At 34.0% G+C, this 19,992-nt stretch overlaps 3 protein-coding genes across 4 annotated transcripts in view; 2 read left to right on the forward strand and 1 right to left on the reverse strand.

Moving 5' to 3' along the window:
* The window catches only part of LOC104780577 (ABC transporter A family member 2), a 7,801-nt gene extending 6,989 nt beyond the window's left edge, over positions 1 to 812 (reverse strand). Inside the window, exons 1-2 of the mRNA XM_010427920.2 lie at positions 315 to 812; positions 64 to 215 (exon numbers count right to left, since the gene is read on the reverse strand). Of these exons, the coding sequence (XP_010426222.1) occupies positions 64 to 215; positions 315 to 701 (539 nt within the window). The 5' untranslated portion in view covers positions 702 to 812. The remainder of the gene's footprint in view (positions 1 to 63; positions 216 to 314) is intronic.
* On the forward strand, positions 2,758 to 8,702 carry LOC104711238 (ABC transporter A family member 3-like). Of its 2 annotated transcripts, none has more exons than XM_010427922.2 (16): positions 2,758 to 2,896; positions 3,069 to 3,438; positions 3,526 to 3,605; positions 3,678 to 3,822; positions 3,966 to 4,085; positions 5,470 to 5,606; positions 5,710 to 5,868; positions 6,015 to 6,177; positions 6,258 to 6,383; positions 6,483 to 6,566; positions 6,671 to 7,023; positions 7,110 to 7,310; positions 7,420 to 7,529; positions 7,627 to 7,711; positions 7,808 to 7,936; positions 8,044 to 8,702. In XM_010427922.2, exons 1-16 carry the CDS (start codon positions 2,825 to 2,827, stop codon positions 8,536 to 8,538), a joined length of 2,829 nt encoding a protein of 942 aa, XP_010426224.1. In that variant the 5' UTR covers positions 2,758 to 2,824; the 3' UTR covers positions 8,539 to 8,702. The 2 variants fall into 2 exon arrangements, with proteins under 2 accessions (XP_010426224.1, XP_019085909.1); XM_019230364.1 differs by lacking the exon at positions 3,526 to 3,605 and adding an exon at positions 5,219 to 5,343 and having other exon boundaries at positions 3,069 to 3,395; positions 3,678 to 3,829; positions 4,028 to 4,066.
* Positions 14,794 to 19,502, forward strand: LOC104711239 (ABC transporter A family member 4). Its single transcript, XM_010427923.2, has 16 exons — positions 14,794 to 14,865; positions 14,955 to 15,318; positions 15,440 to 15,522; positions 15,596 to 15,740; positions 16,072 to 16,191; positions 16,270 to 16,400; positions 16,488 to 16,646; positions 16,737 to 16,899; positions 16,998 to 17,123; positions 17,220 to 17,303; positions 17,423 to 17,760; positions 17,858 to 18,061; positions 18,265 to 18,374; positions 18,467 to 18,551; positions 18,626 to 18,754; positions 18,863 to 19,502. The coding sequence occupies exons 1-16, from the start codon at positions 14,794 to 14,796 to the stop codon at positions 19,355 to 19,357; spliced, it is 2,808 nt and encodes a 935-aa protein (XP_010426225.1). The 3' UTR covers positions 19,358 to 19,502.

The raw sequence follows: 19,992 nt of genomic DNA on the forward strand, positions 1-19,992 counted from the left end.
GCGATTTCACGCTCAGCGGCGATTTGAAGAGGTATTTGGAACTTAAAAGTGGGATCTTCAAACCTTCCTCTATTCATCTCTGGAGTTGAATTAGTTTGAATACCATAACTAATCACTGTAGCATTCCTTTCCAGAAAATGCAACGCTCCTGGAACTAACAAAGGATTCGCCAAGAGCCATGCATCTACCTCATCAGGATCCCTAAATGATCGAACCTAAAATACACAAATTCACAACATCACCATCTAAATTCTACTTAAAATTACTCAAAATTGACAAAATCAAAACGAATTGATGAGATATACAAAAGTTACCTTCTCAGTCGGAATCGGTCTCCCTGGATTGTTTTTCATAATCGCATTAACAATCTGCGTCGCCCTGGGACTGCGATTCCCACTCCAGACAAAGTCATAGCAGGGGAGATTCACGAAGAACTTATCCTCGCAAGGCGGAATCGGCGGAGAGATCAACGCCGTCGGATCGGTGACAGTTTTGAGAGCGGTGGAGGAAGCGAAGCTCTTCTCCATAGCTTCTTGGATACAGAAGATGAGGAGGATGAAGAAGAAAGAAGCGAAGAGCTGAAGAAACGTGGCTCGTTTGCTTCGCCATGAGAGCAAAAGGTTTTTAGAGAAAAGCGCCGTGTACTGTTGCCAGAGAAGAGGCAAACCTCTCTGCAACGACGACGACGACGACGACGACATGGCTTTAGAGTTTAAAGCCTCTCTCTCTCTCTCTCTCTCTCTCTCTCTGACGTTTTTGTTTTTCGAATTTTTTGGGAATCTGACTGTGTGATGATCTGATTTTTTTTTTTTTTTTTTTTTTGGATGGGGGACGATTTAAGGGAAGGGGTAAAAGAGTCTATTTATATGATTTTGGTGTCTTTAGACAATTACGGATTTGCCCACTCAGATTTTGGCTTTACGAAACTGCCGGTTAACTTCTTTGGTGTAATAATGAAGTTTAATTAGTTGCTAATTATTTGTCAGAGAACAAAAAGAATCATACTTCTTTTACTAGGAAACGTATTATATTTTTTTCGAAGCTTTGACTGCAGCAACTAGTACTACTGGTTTTTTTTTTAATTTGATTTTTTTCTCTTTTATTATACGTATATATTTAGGTTTTTTATAATATTTTTGATATTTAACATAATATAACTAATATTATATATATCCAACAAATTTTAAATTTAGGTTTTATAGAATTCTACAATAACAAGAAAATTAAAATTGAAATTGATAAAACCGATATAAAAATACTTATAAAATAGTAACAAGAGAAAATTATTAGAAAAAACTGAAAATAATGTTTTTATTGATGTTTTTGATATCGTTTTATTTTATGTTTGGTAATTTTAGAAACTGTATATACTTCATACAGTACCGCAACTATACATAATTATCAATCAAACAAATCATAATAAAAAATTCAATATTCCAACTATCCAGGTTCAACCTTGTGAATCATTTAATTTAAAGGTCAGAAGAATGTGTCGATTATATTTTGTCAAACAGCCGTAGAATTTTTTCTTGATGTGTATAATATATATTGTGGTTAAACTTCCTTCAATGTCAGCATCGTGAAAAAGTCTTCGTTACCAAAAAAAAAAAAAATCTTTCAATTATAAATTATTTAATAAATGCTTCCAAGTTCCAAGTAAAAAAAGTCAATGGGGGGAAACCATTTATTTCCCGTTTTATTAGTAACAGGTAGCGTGTAAATTAGTGTAACACACGTATAACATGGAAGCGCGTTTAATCCATAAATTGTGTTTTACTATCACATAGATATGACTAACATATTCACAATAGATAATGTATGAATTTGTACAAATGTCTTGGATCCAAATCCGATGCATGCAAATATGTAATATATCTATGTCATTAATAAAAAAGGAGTTGAGAGCTTTGATAGATTATCATTCAACTTTTTTTTTTTTTTTTATAATTCAGGTATCCAAAGCCTAGTGAATCCTGAATAGCCCAATAGTCCGAAGGTTTGGCGTGTGTTCCGAAGATGGTAAAAATGGTTCCTGCGATAGCCACTTAAGGTGTTTACAGCTGTGGGGATTCATTCAACTTTTTAACTTTGTATCTTTTATATTCCACCTTTATAAATTATTTAATTAATTACGTTACAAAACAATTTACCTATACATGACAAAAAGAATATGTTTTCAACATTCACGAAACTCAAAAACGTGTAAGAAAACTGGCATGGCCGGAATTTGGACGTGTCATCTTCACCTTTTGTAGTTATTAAGTACCATGGAAATATAACTCTCTGTGGGATATTCTTTTGCCTTTTGGTTGTCGACAGAAAACAATTAATAACTTTTGATAGTATAAGAAATATATTTATTCAAAGAGCACTTTGAGTCTTTGACAAGCTGATTAATAAATAAAAAATAAACATATAGTAATCCCAAAAAAAAACCCACGCTAATCTATTCCAACTATATCATATGTTTTATTATTATTTTGGTCAGACATAGGAATGATTTGGTAGTTTTTTTTTTATTTGCTAACGAGGATTTGGTAGTTTGTTTTTTATTGATGGTGCACACACCTAATAACTAAATTATAGTAATAATATTTTAAACCCTTAGGTTTGACGAATCAAAAAGGGTCGTGAGGATCACTCGTTCGAAAGTCCAATATTGATTTTATTGCTATTTATTTTCTTAGCTATCGCATTTTAAAATTATAGTAAAATGCAATTTATCAAATAAAAAAGGTAGCTAGCCTTAGCCTTAGGGATAATAGAATGGTTCGTATATTTTTTGTGTACAAAGAAGAAGGGTAGCTACCGAAAGCTTACATCAATGGCGGATTCTGCTCCAGCCAGCTTCTTGACGCGTGCTAATGCTATACTTAGAAAAAACTTAACCTATCAGGTTCGGTGTTTTAATTCATGTCACATAGTAAAATCCATTATTACACTACACATACATATATGCATGCACGCGTCTGTCTACTAGTAGTATTATATATATCTGATCGATTTTGTGTACAAATTTGAACATCTCTATTGATATTTTTTTGCATGTTCTTTGGTGGTTTTTGTAGAAACGGAACATATGGAGCAACGTTCGACTCATCATGATCCCTTTCTATCTCTGCATATGTCTTTTGTGTATCCAAGCTCTGTTCGATTCACAAGTCAATAACTCTGTAGATAATCAATGTGGATGTAAATGCATTGACAAAACTGGAGAGGGCAAATGCGAAATGGTATGCGGTGTCCAATATTCGTCTAGGGACCAAGGAGTCTTTTGTGCTTTCCCAAAACCTCAACCATGGCCTCCTTTGATCCTAATCCCGCATCCTCAGGCTCGCGCTGCTGATGCCAGTTTCACTGATGATGACTCGTGCAGACGAAAAAATATTTGTCCTGTAACGATACTTCTCACTGGGAATAATCATTCTCTTGGAGCAAGTATGTCAATTTCTCTTCTTCTTTAGCCTTTAGGCATATTGTTCCACACTGTTTTCCATTGGAACTAATGGTTATGTTTTTCTCCAGCTTTATCTAACAACCTTCTCAAGAGGTCTTTTACAATGGATTCCTCTGACCTCTTTTCCGGTGTAGCGGATAATCTCTTGGTAAGTTCTCCCAGTGAGTGATGTGAATATATATCTTTGTGATAGTTTTTTACTTTGAGCTCATGTTTTCAGGCTACAACATATAAGGGAAGTGCCACCAATTATCTTGATGCAGGGATTGTCTCAGATCTTACCATGTACAACATCCAACCTCGGTGCCCTCCAAATTCTAACTTTACATTCTCAGTTGGACAAGCACCTCTCAATTTTACCAAAGGTACAAAGTTTTTTTCCCCCTAATTTAGACGTTTTAAAGAATAATGAGATGCATATTTTGCTTTCTATTGAATGATATTTTCATTAGTTTGTTAAACAAACATTTTGTTTTTCCAAATTTTCCTTATTTTCATCTGATACCAGAGATGAGATGCGTTCAAGGATTGAATCTTTGGAGAAATAGCTCTAGAGAGGTCAATCATGAGATTTTTAAAGGTTATCAGCAAGGGAATTCTGATGGGAAAATAAGTGAGATTGTTGCAGGTTGTAATTTGACTTCTTTGTTTGTTTTTTTTTTTTTTTTTTTAATCTATAGTTCTTAGCAATTTAGCATGCACATGAAATTCTGAATGTTTTTGTTCTGTCTTGTTTTTTTTTGTTACTTTAGCGTATGATCTTTTGGACACCGATAGAAGTAACTTCAATGTGAACATATGGTATAACGCAACCTACAAAGGTGAAGCAGAAAATAGAGGAAATAAGCGTAATNTGGTGGTTTTTGTAGAAACGGAACATATGGAGCAACGTTCGACTCATCATGATCCCTTTCTATCTCTGCATATGTCTTTTGTGTATCCAAGCTCTGTTCGATTCACAAGTCAATAACTCTGTAGATAATCAATGTGGATGTAAATGCATTGACAAAACTGGAGAGGGCAAATGCGAAATGGTATGCGGTGTCCAATATTCGTCTAGGGACCAAGGAGTCTTTTGTGCTTTCCCAAAACCTCAACCATGGCCTCCTTTGATCCTAATCCCGCATCCTCAGGCTCGCGCTGCTGATGCCAGTTTCACTGATGATGACTCGTGCAGACGAAAAAATATTTGTCCTGTAACGATACTTCTCACTGGGAATAATCATTCTCTTGGAGCAAGTATGTCAATTTCTCTTCTTCTTTAGCCTTTAGGCATATTGTTCCACACTGTTTTCCATTGGAACTAATGGTTATGTTTTTCTCCAGCTTTATCTAACAACCTTCTCAAGAGGTCTTTTACAATGGATTCCTCTGACCTCTTTTCCGGTGTAGCGGATAATCTCTTGGTAAGTTCTCCCAGTGAGTGATGTGAATATATATCTTTGTGATAGTTTTTTACTTTGAGCTCATGTTTTCAGGCTACAACATATAAGGGAAGTGCCACCAATTATCTTGATGCAGGGATTGTCTCAGATCTTACCATGTACAACATCCAACCTCGGTGCCCTCCAAATTCTAACTTTACATTCTCAGTTGGACAAGCACCTCTCAATTTTACCAAAGGTACAAAGTTTTTTTCCCCCTAATTTAGACGTTTTAAAGAATAATGAGATGCATATTTTGCTTTCTATTGAATGATATTTTCATTAGTTTGTTAAACAAACATTTTGTTTTTCCAAATTTTCCTTATTTTCATCTGATACCAGAGATGAGATGCGTTCAAGGATTGAATCTTTGGAGAAATAGCTCTAGAGAGGTCAATCATGAGATTTTTAAAGGTTATCAGCAAGGGAATTCTGATGGGAAAATAAGTGAGATTGTTGCAGGTTGTAATTTGACTTCTTTGTTTGTTTTTTTTTTTTTTTTTTTTAAATCTATAGTTCTTAGCAATTTAGCATGCACATGAAATTCTGAATGTTTTTGTTCTGTCTTGTTTTTTTTTGTTACTTTAGCGTATGATCTTTTGGACACCGATAGAAGTAACTTCAATGTGAACATATGGTATAACGCAACCTACAAAGGTGAAGCAGAAAATAGAGGAAATAAGCGTAATATAAAGTTGGTCCGAGTTCCCCCCTTAGTCAATTTGGTAAGGAACTAAGTGATGTACAAAAAACTTCCTTGCATTACAAATTTACAATATGCATTTTCTAAAATGAATATATTCTCATACATACTTTGCAAAACTGCAGGTATCAAATGCTTATCTTCAGTATTTGCAAGGCGCTGGGACAAAGATGTTGTTTGAGTTTGTCAAAGAAATGCCTAAACAAGAAACTAAACTTCGTCTAGACATCGCATCTCTAATTGGTTCAGTATTCTTCACATGGGTTATTCTTCTTCTGCTACCTGTAAGTTTGCTTACTACAGATAGACTCCTTTAGGCTCTCACAGTACTCATTCTACATTCTGTAAATCTTGGAAGCAATTTCCCCAATTGTTTTCTCAAAAGCCTGTATCCATAAAGAGTCATATAATGACATGCATTTATATGCAGGTGATCTTGACCTCATTGGTGTATGAGAAGCAGCACCGTCTAAGAGTTATAATGAAAATGCATGGCCTAGGAGATGGTCCATATTGGATGATAACCTACGCATATTTTCTCGCTATATCCACGTTATACATTATATGCTTGATGATATTTGGCTCAGCAATAGGTATGTCATCCATTGTTATGTCTTAAGGAGCAAGTTACCTTTTCTGGTGTTGTTATTATAGCAGCTATAGTTACTTACAGGACTGAAGTTCTTTCGCCTTAATGACTTGAGCTTCCAGTTCGTTTTCTATTTTCTCTACATAAATCTGCAAATCTCCATCGCCTTTCTAGTTTCCTCAGCATTTTCAAAGGTTGAGACAGCATCAGGTAATAACTTTAGTCACACGTTTACTAAATGCATGTGCTCAAGAACATGTTGGTGCTAACAAGAACACACTCTCTCTCTCTTTTATGGCCAAACTATAGTTGTTGCTTACGTATACGTATTTGGATCTGGGCTACTAAGCTTGTATCTCTTCCACTATCGCATTGAAGATTTATCGTTTTCGAGTAAGTTATCAAGATGAACTTGAGGAACAGTTATGTGTTTTCTTCGTTGAAATGTTTATTCTCACAACTGACTACAATGCTAATGTAATCTTTTGTTTATCTAGGAGGATGGATTTTTGTCCTGGAACTGTTTCCTGGCTTCTCTTTGTACCGTGGGTTGTATGAGCTCGCGCAATATGCTTATGAGGGAAATTTGATTGGGAAAGATGGGATGAAGTGGAAAGATTTCAGTGATAATGCAATGGATGAAGTTTTCTACATTATTATCGTTGAGTGGTTTGTTGCACTCATTGCAACATATTATATCAATAAGATATCTTCATCGGGAAAACACCCTTTGTTTTTCTTGAAAAAACAAAAACCTTTCAAGAAATCTCCTTATCCACAAAGTACTAGCATGCACAGACGAGTCTCTACAGTTTCCGTAGAAATGGAGAAACTAGATGTCATTCAAGAGGTATTTCAAAAGGAATTCAGAACCCATTCTACGTTCTTTGCGTTTTTTCTAGCTGTTTCGAATTTTGTTTGTTTGTTTTTAATCAGAGTGAAAAAGTTAAGCAATTGATGGTTGAGCCAAGCATAAGCCATGCGATTGTATGTGACCACTTGAAGAAGGTATATCCAGGTAGGGATGGGAACCCGCCTAAAAAGGCAGTTCGAGGATTATCTCTTGGAGTGACTTCAAGTGAATGCTTTGGTATGTTAGGGCCCAATGGTGCTGGCAAGACCTCTTTTATCAATATGGTTAGTACTTAAATGGTCATAAAAATATTTTGTGCTTTTAGTTGAGCTTCTCTTCTCATTTGAAAAACTCTCCCAAATATTACAAGTAGTATTTTATTTTTCTATTCAGATGACTGGCCTTGTGAAACCAACATCTGGGACAGCTTTTGTTCAAGGTTTGGACATTTGCAAGGATATGGACAGAATATACACCAGCATGGGTGTATGCCCACAACACGAGTAACCAATTCTTAGAATATTTTTACACTGTTCATTTACACAGAGGATCATTTAGTTGTTTTTATCATTCTCTTATAGTCTGTTATATGTGTACCAGCTTGCTCTGGGAAACGCTGACAGGAAGGGAACATCTGCTCTTTTATGGGAGACTTAGGAATCTCAAAGGCTCTTATCTTAACCAAGTATGTTATCAATCTTAATTACTTACCATTTCTTTTACTCTTATAATATTAAGTATCGACACAACAGTTCATGGATGATCATTTTATATATATCAGGCTGTAGAAGAGTCTCTTAAGAGTGTGAACCTTCTCTATGGAGGAGTTGCTGATAAACCTGCTGGAAAATACAGCGGAGGTATGAAAAGACGGCTAAGCGTAGCCATTTCACTTATCGGGAGTCCTAAGGTATTCATTCATTTGGCTTACTCATTTTTATTTGTTAACCACCTAGAGAGGTTGAATTTACAAGTTTTTAAAAATTGCATTTTTCCATATGTTAATACTCTTAAAAGGTGGTTTATATGGATGAGCCAAGCACAGGACTTGATCCAGCTTCAAGAATGAACCTGTGGACAGTCATCAAGAAAGCAAAAAAACACAGTGCGATAATCCTCACTACTCATTCAATGGAAGAAGCAGAGTTTCTTTGTGACCGATTGGGGATTTTTGTAAACGGAAGGTTACAATGCATAGGGAATCCAAAAGAGCTAAAGAGAAGGTATGGCGGATCTTATGTGTTAACAATGACAACATCATCAGAACATGAGAATGATGTGGAGATGTTGGTTCAAGATGTTTCCCCAAACGCCAAGAAGATATATCACATCGCAGGGACACAGAAATTTGAGATCCCAAAAGAGGAAGTTCGGATCTCGGAAGTGTTTCAGGCGGTTGAGAAGGCGAAGAGGAATTTCAAGGTGTTTGCTTGGGGACTTGCGGATACAACTCTTGAAGATGTTTTCATTAAAGTTGCTAAAACTGCTCCAGCCTTTAATGTATTCTCTTGAATCTTCTTAAGTTTGGTTATGTTCGTTTGATTGTGATTGCGACTATGAATCGCATGATGTTGTTCGTTTAACAATCATGCGACTGATTGCTATGACTAATTGCTACTTAAACAGTCGCTACATTGATTTTTTTCTGCGATCAAAGAAAATAGTTAATATCACCACGACTGATCGCAGCGTTGGGATTGTCAAACCAACAATTTTCACTCACTGTTTGTTAGAATATTGAGAGAAGAAAAAAAACCGAGTAAGAGACCTCTGTCTCTTCTCATTTAGAGAAGTCAATAATGAAATATAAATTTCTTTTACACTAAAACTTGTTATATTTACAATGCTATGACAGCGTTTATATATACAGTAAAACCTCTATAAATTAATCAGGTCGGGACCATGAAATTTTATTAATTTATAGAGGTTTTAATTTATCGATAAATTAATAATTATTAATTTATCAATAAATTAATATTTTATTAATTTATGAAGATATTCTTTCATTTTTATAACTTTGAAAAATTTCTATTACAAAATAAAATACTTTTGTTATCGTTTACATTTTTAAAGAATATTCTTAATTTATAATCTTGCGGTCTTTCCTATCGTAATAAGATGAATATCAATTATTTATTAGATTATCTAAGTAAAAATGATAAAATGTTAGAAGTTTAGAGTTTAGAAGAAATTGCTACTGCTATCCTTCATGGTAATGATGAAGTCGAAGAAAATATTACGGTACCTTTATAACCAGTTATATTTAAAGAACAAATTATTGCATCTACGACTCTCCACAATCTTTGGATGCTATTTGAGAAGATACCAACTAAAAAGATTAAGATAAGCTCCAATAAGAATCGAAATTCAAGAATAAACAAACAAAATAAAGTCATATTTCACTACATTTTCTTATATATATATATATATATTAGTTTATTTGATTATTAATTTATGATATTGATGGGACCATATTTTTACATAGGATTTCCAAAATAAATATTATCTTATTATTTTATCGAAATGTGTCATTTTTTACACCGGCCCAACTTGGGACCGGTAGAATTTATTAATTTATAGCGAGTATTAATTTAAAGAGTATTAATTTATAGAGGTTCTACTGTATACTAGAGGTTATTCCGTGCTACACACAAATTTATTTTTACTTTTATTTTACAATCAAACTGTATATATTAAATTATTGAAAAAGACTATTTTTCTCTTCAAAAGAGAGTTACCTACAAGCTTAAGTGAGAAAAATAGAAATCTTATGTTCTTGTAAATTTCACTTATATTATCCTTAAGAGAAATGTCTAATACTAAATTCAACAAATCAATTTCTAAAAACCTAAAATCATTCAATTCTGATGAAAAGATCAACTAATTGTCCATATTTGACATCATCATCACAAGGAGATTTGAATAATCCATAGCATAAATAATAATTTATCCATACCCAACCCCAACCGACACTTCAGTACTAAAAACAAACCTTGATGTATAATTTAATTTATTAGTCTTGTTTAATTTATTAAATAACAAAATGTATAAAAGATTAAAATATCTCTCTGTTTTACAATTTGAATGTGTTGTTTTGGGATGCTACCAATTTGTAAGACATATACGGTGAAATTTGAAATTTGTACTGTCTTCTTTTTATGTGGCTTGTATTTGTCTTTGCTTTGCAGATGAAACGACAAGTGTTTTATTCCCTTTTCCTGCTGGTTTCTCCCAACATCAGAAGTTGTTTTACTTTTGTTGTTGTATTTCCTGTCAACAGTAGACCAGTAATGTTAAAACCCCAATCAATGCCTTTATCCCTTGCAAATCTTGGAGAGACTTCAACCTTAGTTTTAAGCTTTGGTTTACATCATCAGTAATTATCTGTTAAAATAACAAAGGGAAAAATGTAAAATTGAAAATGTTAAAATTCAAGCGTAAATGGTTTATGATTCCTTGTTGGAATTTTTTCCACATGTGTGTTTCAAGTTCTAAGGGTAAGTGTTGTTGATCGTATTTGATAGATGTGACAGACTGACAGTGAAACTCTAGTACATAGAGCCGTGAAATTGTATGTAGACTCTTTGACATTGGAATAGAATGTCTTCCCTATTAAGTCTTTGATGAGCTAAGCCACCTCGTCGTCCAATTCATCTAAGTTGGCCTAAGAATAAAAAAGTGACTTGGGTTGACAATTTTAGTTTGAATAGTACATTGAAATAGTTAGTACACAAAATAAAATAAAAAAACATATGAAACAACGGATTGCCACACTCCAGACTTATTGAAAACAACACACCGGAGTATTCCCACGGCTTCAGATGGAGAGAACGTGTGACGTGTCAAGGTCAAACCAGAGTTTTTCATTTTCAAATTACAGTTAGTGCATGAAATGTAGTGCCACCTATTGCGCAATACACAACTTCAACCACTTTCACTTTACACCAAAAACAAATGTTCCTTAAAAATATTACAAATATTTTAGCTTATATGCTACGCACGATGATGAAATAAAATATTTAATATAAATATAAGTAATTAAAATATTTATATACAAACTGTAACTTATAAAATATTAAATACAAATTAAATTTTTATTTTAGTTTTGTCTTTAATACAAAATATATGATTATTAAATACAATGTAATTTTTAAAATATATTAGAACATAAATTAATAAGTCTATCATAATTTAATTTGATTTCAACTTTTACTTTGAAAGTATGAAAACATTTTTTTTTATAATTGGTTTGATCAGTAGTTTTTATTTATTGGTAATATGGCATATGATTTCATTAGGAAATATATTACATGTTGAAACAAAAAGTTGGAAAAAATATATTTTGTCACAATGTTAAAAAAAAATTAAAGTCCCACCATATAAGATACAAATAAAATGAAGTATTAAAAAATATTTAATTTAAGATTAGTGAGAAAGACATGTGTCGCAAATATAGTAAACCCATGCAGTTAGAAAATATTTAATATTTTGCGCTAGACGATGTTTTAAGTAATAGTAGTAAAAATAAAATATAAATTGGTCATATTCCCTGGCCTCCATCCTTGTTGTTTGACGTAAGTCTCTATTTGTTCAATCATATACAAATCTTTTGGGTCTTAATAAATTTTGCCAACTAAAATTGACGTGACATTACTTGCCTTGAAATAGTTACTGGGGAAAATATGAAAGACTATAAGATTATTGTTCATTTTAAAAGATTATTGTACGAATATTGGGAAAAACTGATGTGAAAAGTATGACAAAAACTGATTTAATTGGAAGCAATATATATTACATGTTGGAGAATGAGGAGAAAACAAATACAAAATTAACCAGATGTATATGAAATATAATATCTTTTGCGGAATTGTTAGAGTTACAAAAACATTGGGTTGACGATGTTGCATTCAAATATAAATAGTCTGCCCAGAGTGTAAGAAGTTTGGCATGTGTTTCAATGGTAATTTTTTCCCAAAGAGAGACACTGCTTTCCCAGAATCAACATATCTTCGAACTTAGATAGGTGAGTTGCATGTCTGAAAGCAAGTAAAAAATTAGTTAGAGAGGAGGGTTTTAATATACAGTAGGTGAGATAGGTGTGGTGTGGATTAGGTAGTTGATTTACATTTTCGTCTAGGAAGAGACATTTAAAGCTGAGTAAGAGATTGTTTCTTATAAAATATGAAGCTTCCCAAAAACAATCCTATTTTTACCGGTGGTCATCGTTAGAGAGTAACTCTAGAGTAGAGTAGAGAGCAAATTTTTTAGGTTGTAACATTTGTAAAAGCGTAGTTAGTGTGTGGGGTGGGGGTGTTGATTCCCAGTAGATTGAGGGAGATAGATTATAATAATTAAAAAAAAGTAATCAGAAACTGAATTCTATTAGATTATAATTTTATGGAAAACAGATTACTAATATTTAATTGGAAATAAATAAGAAAGCAATTATCAAATGACTTAATTTACTTTGATGGCAAGACGTTACGTTTTTAAAAGCAGAATGCAAAACTAAAACTAAATTCGAGCTTCAATTTAAATACCGTATGGGAGGAAGAGAAACACAGGGGCTGCATGTTCAGATCCCATTTGTTTGTTTTTTAAGGCAAATTTTTTAATTACCAAAAGATTAAGTTGACAATTTTGACCATATTTAATTAGCAATGGACAAATGTCAACTATATAAAGCACCAGCCATCGCCTTAAACTTTATTATATTAGATGTTCGTCACAATAGGAGAGATAAGAGTCGTGGCTCTTCACATGTGACTTTTTGACATAAACTATTATTCACACCTTTTCACTTAACATACGTAATTATGCAATCTTATAAGATTTAATGACGTAACTCAATTATAATTCTTACACTGTTATAGTCACGGGAACCTGTGGCGACAAACGACCAAACTAACAACACTATCATATATATTTTTTTCTGTGTTCAACGTCAATATTTGCTGCTTCTGTTGATGTATGAAATCGACAATGTAAATAATACGAATATTTTGGTGGGAATAAATCGGATCTGGTTCTTTATTTAATGTGGAATTTCAGAAGGGTTTACAGAAAACGACAATTAAGGAGCTAAGCGCAGTTAATACGAAAATAATTGCTCTTCTTTCTCTAATTGCCCAAAAAGTGGATCTCCTGACGTGACAATGACATCAGATATTTATAGTGAAACCTTGACCTATGGTTTCTTCTGTCTTCTGGCAAAATAACGATTTTACCCCTGCGGCCTGATGGCCTGATCCAAGACTTTTGACCCAAAACCTCTTGAGAATCTTCTGTTTGGGCTTTAGGAATGTTGGGGGCAAAGCCCATATCCAACAGCTTCGTGTATGATAACATTGGGCATGCAGACGTTAGATTCATCTACGTTAGTGGAAGAAATCGGCTGCAAGTTTTCTATTAAGGTTTTTTCGTGTGGATGATTTATGTAAAACCAAAACTTGATGAAAACTGTGGCTATATAAATTTGAGCTGAGAAGTTAATGATATTGATACAAGAGATCATTATCGCGGATGCACAAGATAGAACATTTTTTCCATTTCCATAGTTTTTGTGTGAAAACAAGATTTCGCTGTTTTAGTACCAAAACGAGATTCTCTAATTTTTATACGAAAAAACAGATTTTGTTGTTTTGACGGTAAGATATTGTAATCCTCCGATTGTGGTGCACTGGTGCAAATTCATGTGTTTTATTTTTTGACGTAAAATAATGAATTTACATAGAATATGACATATTTTATCCAGAATAATGAGTAGTTTCATGAGTGTTGTTAAGTATATTTTGGTTTTAATTTGTTTCAATAATACATCCAAATTAACTAAGTATTTTTTTTACATTCATTTTGATGCAACTGGTTTTAATTTGTATACAAACGCTACATCCGAATGCATAAATCAATTGACAAAATGGACAACATTTGGTGTAAATGGTCATGATGTTATACCATAGCAGCTGCGTATTAATTTATTGGAAATCAATTAATTCACAGCAATCTTTGAGCAAGACACGATTGAGAGTCTTTCTCACATCATTGTTTTAAGTTTTTGGACACTTAACGTGTTATAGATATCGACGTCTTTCTAACGGTAAGGCCATATATAGTCAACTAAATTGCCCCCACATATCTTCTCGATTCGTGTGATATAGTTATTGAAGAATTTATGTGTCATGGAATCACTCCCTTTCTTTGGCAATATGCAAATAAATAACAAGTGAAGCTGACTCGTTTGTCTAGTAGGGGATGATCCTTGGATTCGAGTCTTCTAGGTAGAGGAAATGTATCGAGCGAGAAGATGACAATCTAGGTTTCATTATGTCATATCAATTTAGAGAGATTCGTGTTTGATTTTTCGTGTGGAATTTGTAACGTTGTATTTGGGTTAAGTAGTGGACTTTAACTAAGCATGATGTGGACTTCCCACTAAGTATAGTTTATAAGTGTCCTTCAAAAACTTTTGGAATTAGTCGGATTCGTGGTGATAGTTAACCTTTTGAATAAATAAATAATACTAATAAAATGGAAATTTAGCTGAAATTATGAGTAACAGTCTAACATACATAATTAATAGCTCAACCACTTTCGTTTTTTTATAATACTATAAAAATGGTCTCAATCTCAGTCCATTAAATATCCGCAAGTCAAATTAAAAGCGTATCACATGGATCTTACATTGAATATCATAAGTACTTGACGTCACAAAATCCAAAACAGAGTGAAAAAAAAAAGAAAGAAGAAGCGAGTACAGAAGCTTCATCCATGGCGAATCATGTTTCAGCCAGTTTCTTGACTAGAGCCAACGCCTTGTTCAGAAAAAACTTAACCTATCAGGTTTGCGCAACGAAAATACATACTTGCATGTGTTACGTCCTTGATACAATATCCATTGATGTTAATATATTTTATATCAACTGTTATAGAAAAGTAACATATGGAGCAACGTTCGGCTCATCGTGATCCCTTTCTACCTCTGCGTGCTTCTAGTAGGGATTCAAGTCTTGTTCGATACTCAAGTTAATAACTCTCCTGATAATCGTTGTGGTTGTCGATGCATTGAGAAAAATGGAGATGGCAAATGCGAAAGAAAGAGTTGTGGTTTACAATATTCAAAACAAACTCAAGCCTCCTTTTGTGCTTTACCTAATCCTCCACAGTTGCTTTCGTTGCTACAAATTCCTAGTCCTGAAACTCGTTCAGTTGATCGTGCCCATGGCTCATGCAGACGAACAGGATCTTGTCCTGTAACTATTCTTGTTGCTGGAAATAACCATTCTCTTGGAGCAAGTACGCCTCTTAATTACTCCATCTCTTAAGTTTTAACTTTTGGGTCTTTCTAACTTCATATATGTGGAATCCTAACAGTTTCCTCTATAATCTTCACTTTTTTTTTTTGTTTTTTTTTTAGCTTTATCTCAGAATCTGCTTGATACTTCTTTCACGGTGAACTCATCTGACAATTTCTTGCGTAATCTCGCATACAATGTTTTGGCAAGTTCTTCACTCCTTGATTTTTGGTTGTTTTAGTCTACCAGGATTTATCATTGAGTTTATATACATTCAGGGTACAACATCAGAAGCATACTACACCAATTATTATGATCCAGCGATACACTCTGATCTTCCCATTTTCCAAATCCGACCTCGGTGCATTCCAGCCACCAACTTGTCATTCTCGTTCCGACAGTCACCTGTCACGTTTCATAAAAGTAATTAGTTCACAAAATCATGTTGACGTGTTATTCACTGCAATAATTCTAGGAGATTTTTCAAAAGGTTACAATTTATTTTGTAAAATTCTTTCTAACATGTAATACTAAACAGTCAAGTGGACCTAATATAGTGAACATAAATATGTAGATTCTAGATTTTTTTTTTTTTTTTTTGACGATGTAGATTATACTTAAGCAGTTGTTCTTCGTAAGTTTAAATGTAATCTGACTGCATTCTATGTTCCAAGTTAATTTGTTAAAAATTAATATTTCTTGGGACTCACTCAAAGCTAGCTTATAAGAAAATTGTTATAATGTGTCAAAGCAGAGGTGAGATGTGTTCAAGGATTGGTTCTCTGGAGAAATAACTCTGTAGAGGTCAATGATGAGATCTTTAAAGGCTACCGTCAAGGAAATCCTGAAGAGATCATCAATGAGGTCGTTGCAGGTTTATTCCACTTCTCTTATCTTTTGTCTCGGTGTTTTACATATGCAACTTCTGACTATTTCTCTGGTTTTATATCAGCATACGATCTTTTGAACACTGATAAGAACAACTTCAATGTGACCATCTGGTATAACTCTACATACAAGGGAGATTTTAAATTACGAGATAGGCGAGTAAAGTATGTTCGAGTTCCTCGCTCAGTCAATTTGGTAAGAAACTAAGTGCCTCATAATTTTTTGTACCTAGGACAAGTCTTTTGAACAAACCCATTCTTAGACTCTGCAACATAAATGCAGGTTTCGAATGCTTACCTACAGTTTTTGCGAGGCCCGGGGACAAAGATGTTACTCGATTTTGTGAAAGAAATGCCCAAACAAGAAAGTATACTTCGCGTTGACATAGCATCTGTCATTGGTCCCGTTTTCTTAACATGGGTTATTGTTCTTTTATTCCCTGTAAGTTTGTTTTCATTAGAATGCTTCATTCAGTCTTGGATAAAAAAATCAATCATGGGATTTTAATAGTTAGAAGCATTTTCTATGCAGGTGATCTTGAACTCATTGGTGTATGAGAAGCAGCAACGTCTAAGAATTATAATGAAAATGCATGGTCTAGGAGATGGTCCATATTGGATGATAACATACGCATATTTTCTAGTCATATCTACGTTATACATTATATGCTTGATGGTATTTGGCTCAGCAATAGGTATTTGTGTCGTTACTACTATATCTTAATGTAAATATTTTCTAATCTTGTTATATAAAGGTCAACGCATTTTTGAGAGTTATTATTGCTCGTTACAGGACTTAAGATCTTCCGGTATAATGACTACAGCATCCAGTTCGTTTTCTATTTTCTCTGCATAAATCTGCAAATCTCCCTTGCTTTTTTAGTGTCTTCAGTATTTTCAAAGGTTAAGACAGCATCAGGTATTAATTAAAGTCTCACTATAACTACATGTGCTAAGAACATGATAATGGTGTTAATTACAAGAAACACTTTCTTGTGTTATGGCTCAAATGTAGTTGTTGCTTACCTATATGTGTTTGGATCGGGGCTCTTGGGCGGGTCTCTCTTCCAGTTTTTGTTGGAAGGTTTATCGTTTCCAAGTAAGCCAGCTATATATCAAGCACAACTTAAAGAAAATATATCTATATATATATATATATATATTCTCAAAAACTGACCATTGCACAATTCTGATATAATGTTTACCTTTTCCGGCCAGGACGCTGGATTTGGGTCATGGAGTTGTATCCGGGCTTCTCTTTATACCGTGGGTTGTATGAGTTTTCTGTGTATGCTATTAAGAGAAACTTGAATGGGAGTGATGGAATGAAGTGGAAACATTTCAGTTATAGTGCAATGGATGAAGTTTTCTACATCATGATTGTTGAGTGGTTCTTCACACTCATTGCAGCATACTATATCGACCGAGTTTCTTCATCCGGGAAAGACCCTTTTTTATTTCTAAAAAAAGTTTTCAAGAAACCTCCTTCTCCTCAAAGGCATAGACATGGGTCTACTGTTACCATAGAAATGGAGAAACTAGATGTCGCTCAAGAGGTATAACAAAAATAATTCACAGATACATTTCATGTTCTTTGCATTTTTCTAGTTTTTTTTCTTTTTCTTTTGATGAAAAGAAACTTGTTCTAATCAGAGTGAAAAAGTCAAGCAGTTGATGCTTGAGCCTTCAAGCACAAGCCATGCCATTGTATGCAACAACTTGAAAAAGGTGTATCCAGGCAGGGATGGGAATCCGCCAAAAATGGCAGTCCAGGGGTTATCTCTGGCAGTGCCTTCAGGAGAATGCTTTGGCATGTTAGGGCCCAATGGTGCTGGCAAGACATCCTTCATCAATATGGTAAGTACACAAATGGATAGAGAATTATATGTACTTAGCTTCTTATACAAATTATCACTCCTGAATAATACAAGTTGTACTCTATATATTTTTGTGAGTAGTTATAGTGTTGAAAATTTATTGGTTTCCCACTTTGAACCAATTGAAAATGAGTGGACATATCTCCATTTCTGATTTGAAATATTCTAATACTTTTTTGGTAGATGACTGGGCTTGTGAAACCAACATCCGGAACAGCCCTTGTCCAAAGTTTGGACATATGCCAGGATATGGACAGAGTATACACTAGCATGGGTGTATGCCCACAACACGAGTACGTAAACTATATTCATGAAAACATTTGAACTTATTCCAGTCTATCTAGCTAACTGTCATCATTCTTTTGTTTTTTGTTGTGTACCGCAGCTTGCTTTGGGAAACGCTGACAGGAAGGGAACATCTGCTCTTTTACGGACGACTTAAAAATCTTAAAGGCTCTAGTCTACACCAAGTATGTTATCAATCTTACTTGTTTCATATATTACCCCAAAAGTATTTAAACGTTATTTGATGGTTATTAATTAGGCTGTAGAAGAGTCTCTTAAGAGTGTGAACCTATTTCGCGGAGGAGTTGCTGATAAACCTGCTGGGAGATATAGTGGAGGCATGAAAAGGCGGCTAAGCGTAGCCATTTCACTTATTGGGAGCCCTAAGGTACACCATATACTGATGTACTGAAAAATTTATAGAGATAACCCTTATTTCATGTGATCTAGAGAGCTTTAACATATCCATTTTTATATTTGATTTTATTTTGAAAAGGTGGTTTATATGGATGAGCCAAGCACAGGACTTGATCCAGCTTCAAGAAGGAGCTTGTGGACGGCCATCAAATCCGCAAAAAAACACACTGCTATAATCCTCACTACACATTCAATGGAAGAAGCAGAGTTTCTTTGTGACCGATTGGGAATTTTTGTAGACGGAAGGTTACAATGCATAGGTAATCCAAAAGAGCTAAAAGGAAGGTATGGTGGATCTTATTTGTTTACAATGACAACATCATCAGAACATGAGAAAGATGTGGAGATGTTGGTTCAAGATGTTTCCCCAAACGCCAAGAAGATATATCACATTGCAGGGACACAAAAATATGAAATCCCAAAAGAGGAAGTTCGGATCTCAGAAGTCTTCCAAGCGGTGGAGAAGGCAAAGGGGAATTTCAAGGTGTTTGCTTGGGGGCTTGCAGACACAACTCTTGAAGATGTTTTCATTAAGGTTGCTAGAACTTCTCAGGCCGTTAATGTATTCTCTTGAATCTTCCGAAGATTATCATCTTTACATGTAATAAAATCGGCCATGCATAGGTTTGGTTCATGTACATTGTTGGTAAATGACAATAGGCTGAAAATTTGTGAATTTCTCGATGATATTATGTAATAACAAAATTCTCTTAAGTAAACTGTGGCTAAATCAATTTGGGCTCACATGTGATGTGAATAATGACGTTGATACATGAAAAAACTATGCCTATATGAATTTTGTAAATTGTGGCTATTATAAATATTTGGTTCACTCTTCATAAAGCCATAATTAATAAATTCACAAAACTCTGCTAATGGTTTGTCATCACAACGAGTCTAGTAATACATCATCTTTATAGAGTAGTTCTCACTCACAGCACTTGTGTAACTTTGGACACTCAAAGCATTGTTTAACTTTGGACACTACTTAACGTTAGAGATCAATGTCGTTCCAACGAACATGCCCTATATAGTCAACGAAATTATCCGACAATATCCTTTAGATTCGTGAGATATATGTATGTATCATCACGTTACGTGTGATATGTACTGAGACGAGAGCACGTTTGCCCAAAATGGAATAATAGTTATCGTTATGAATTATTTAAGTAGAAAGAAATCAACTCAATACGGAAAAAAGAAAAAAGA

This window comes from Camelina sativa, chromosome 9 (genome assembly GCF_000633955.1).
Source record: "Camelina sativa cultivar DH55 chromosome 9, Cs, whole genome shotgun sequence".
Classification (NCBI taxonomy): Eukaryota; Viridiplantae; Streptophyta; class Magnoliopsida; order Brassicales; family Brassicaceae; genus Camelina; species Camelina sativa.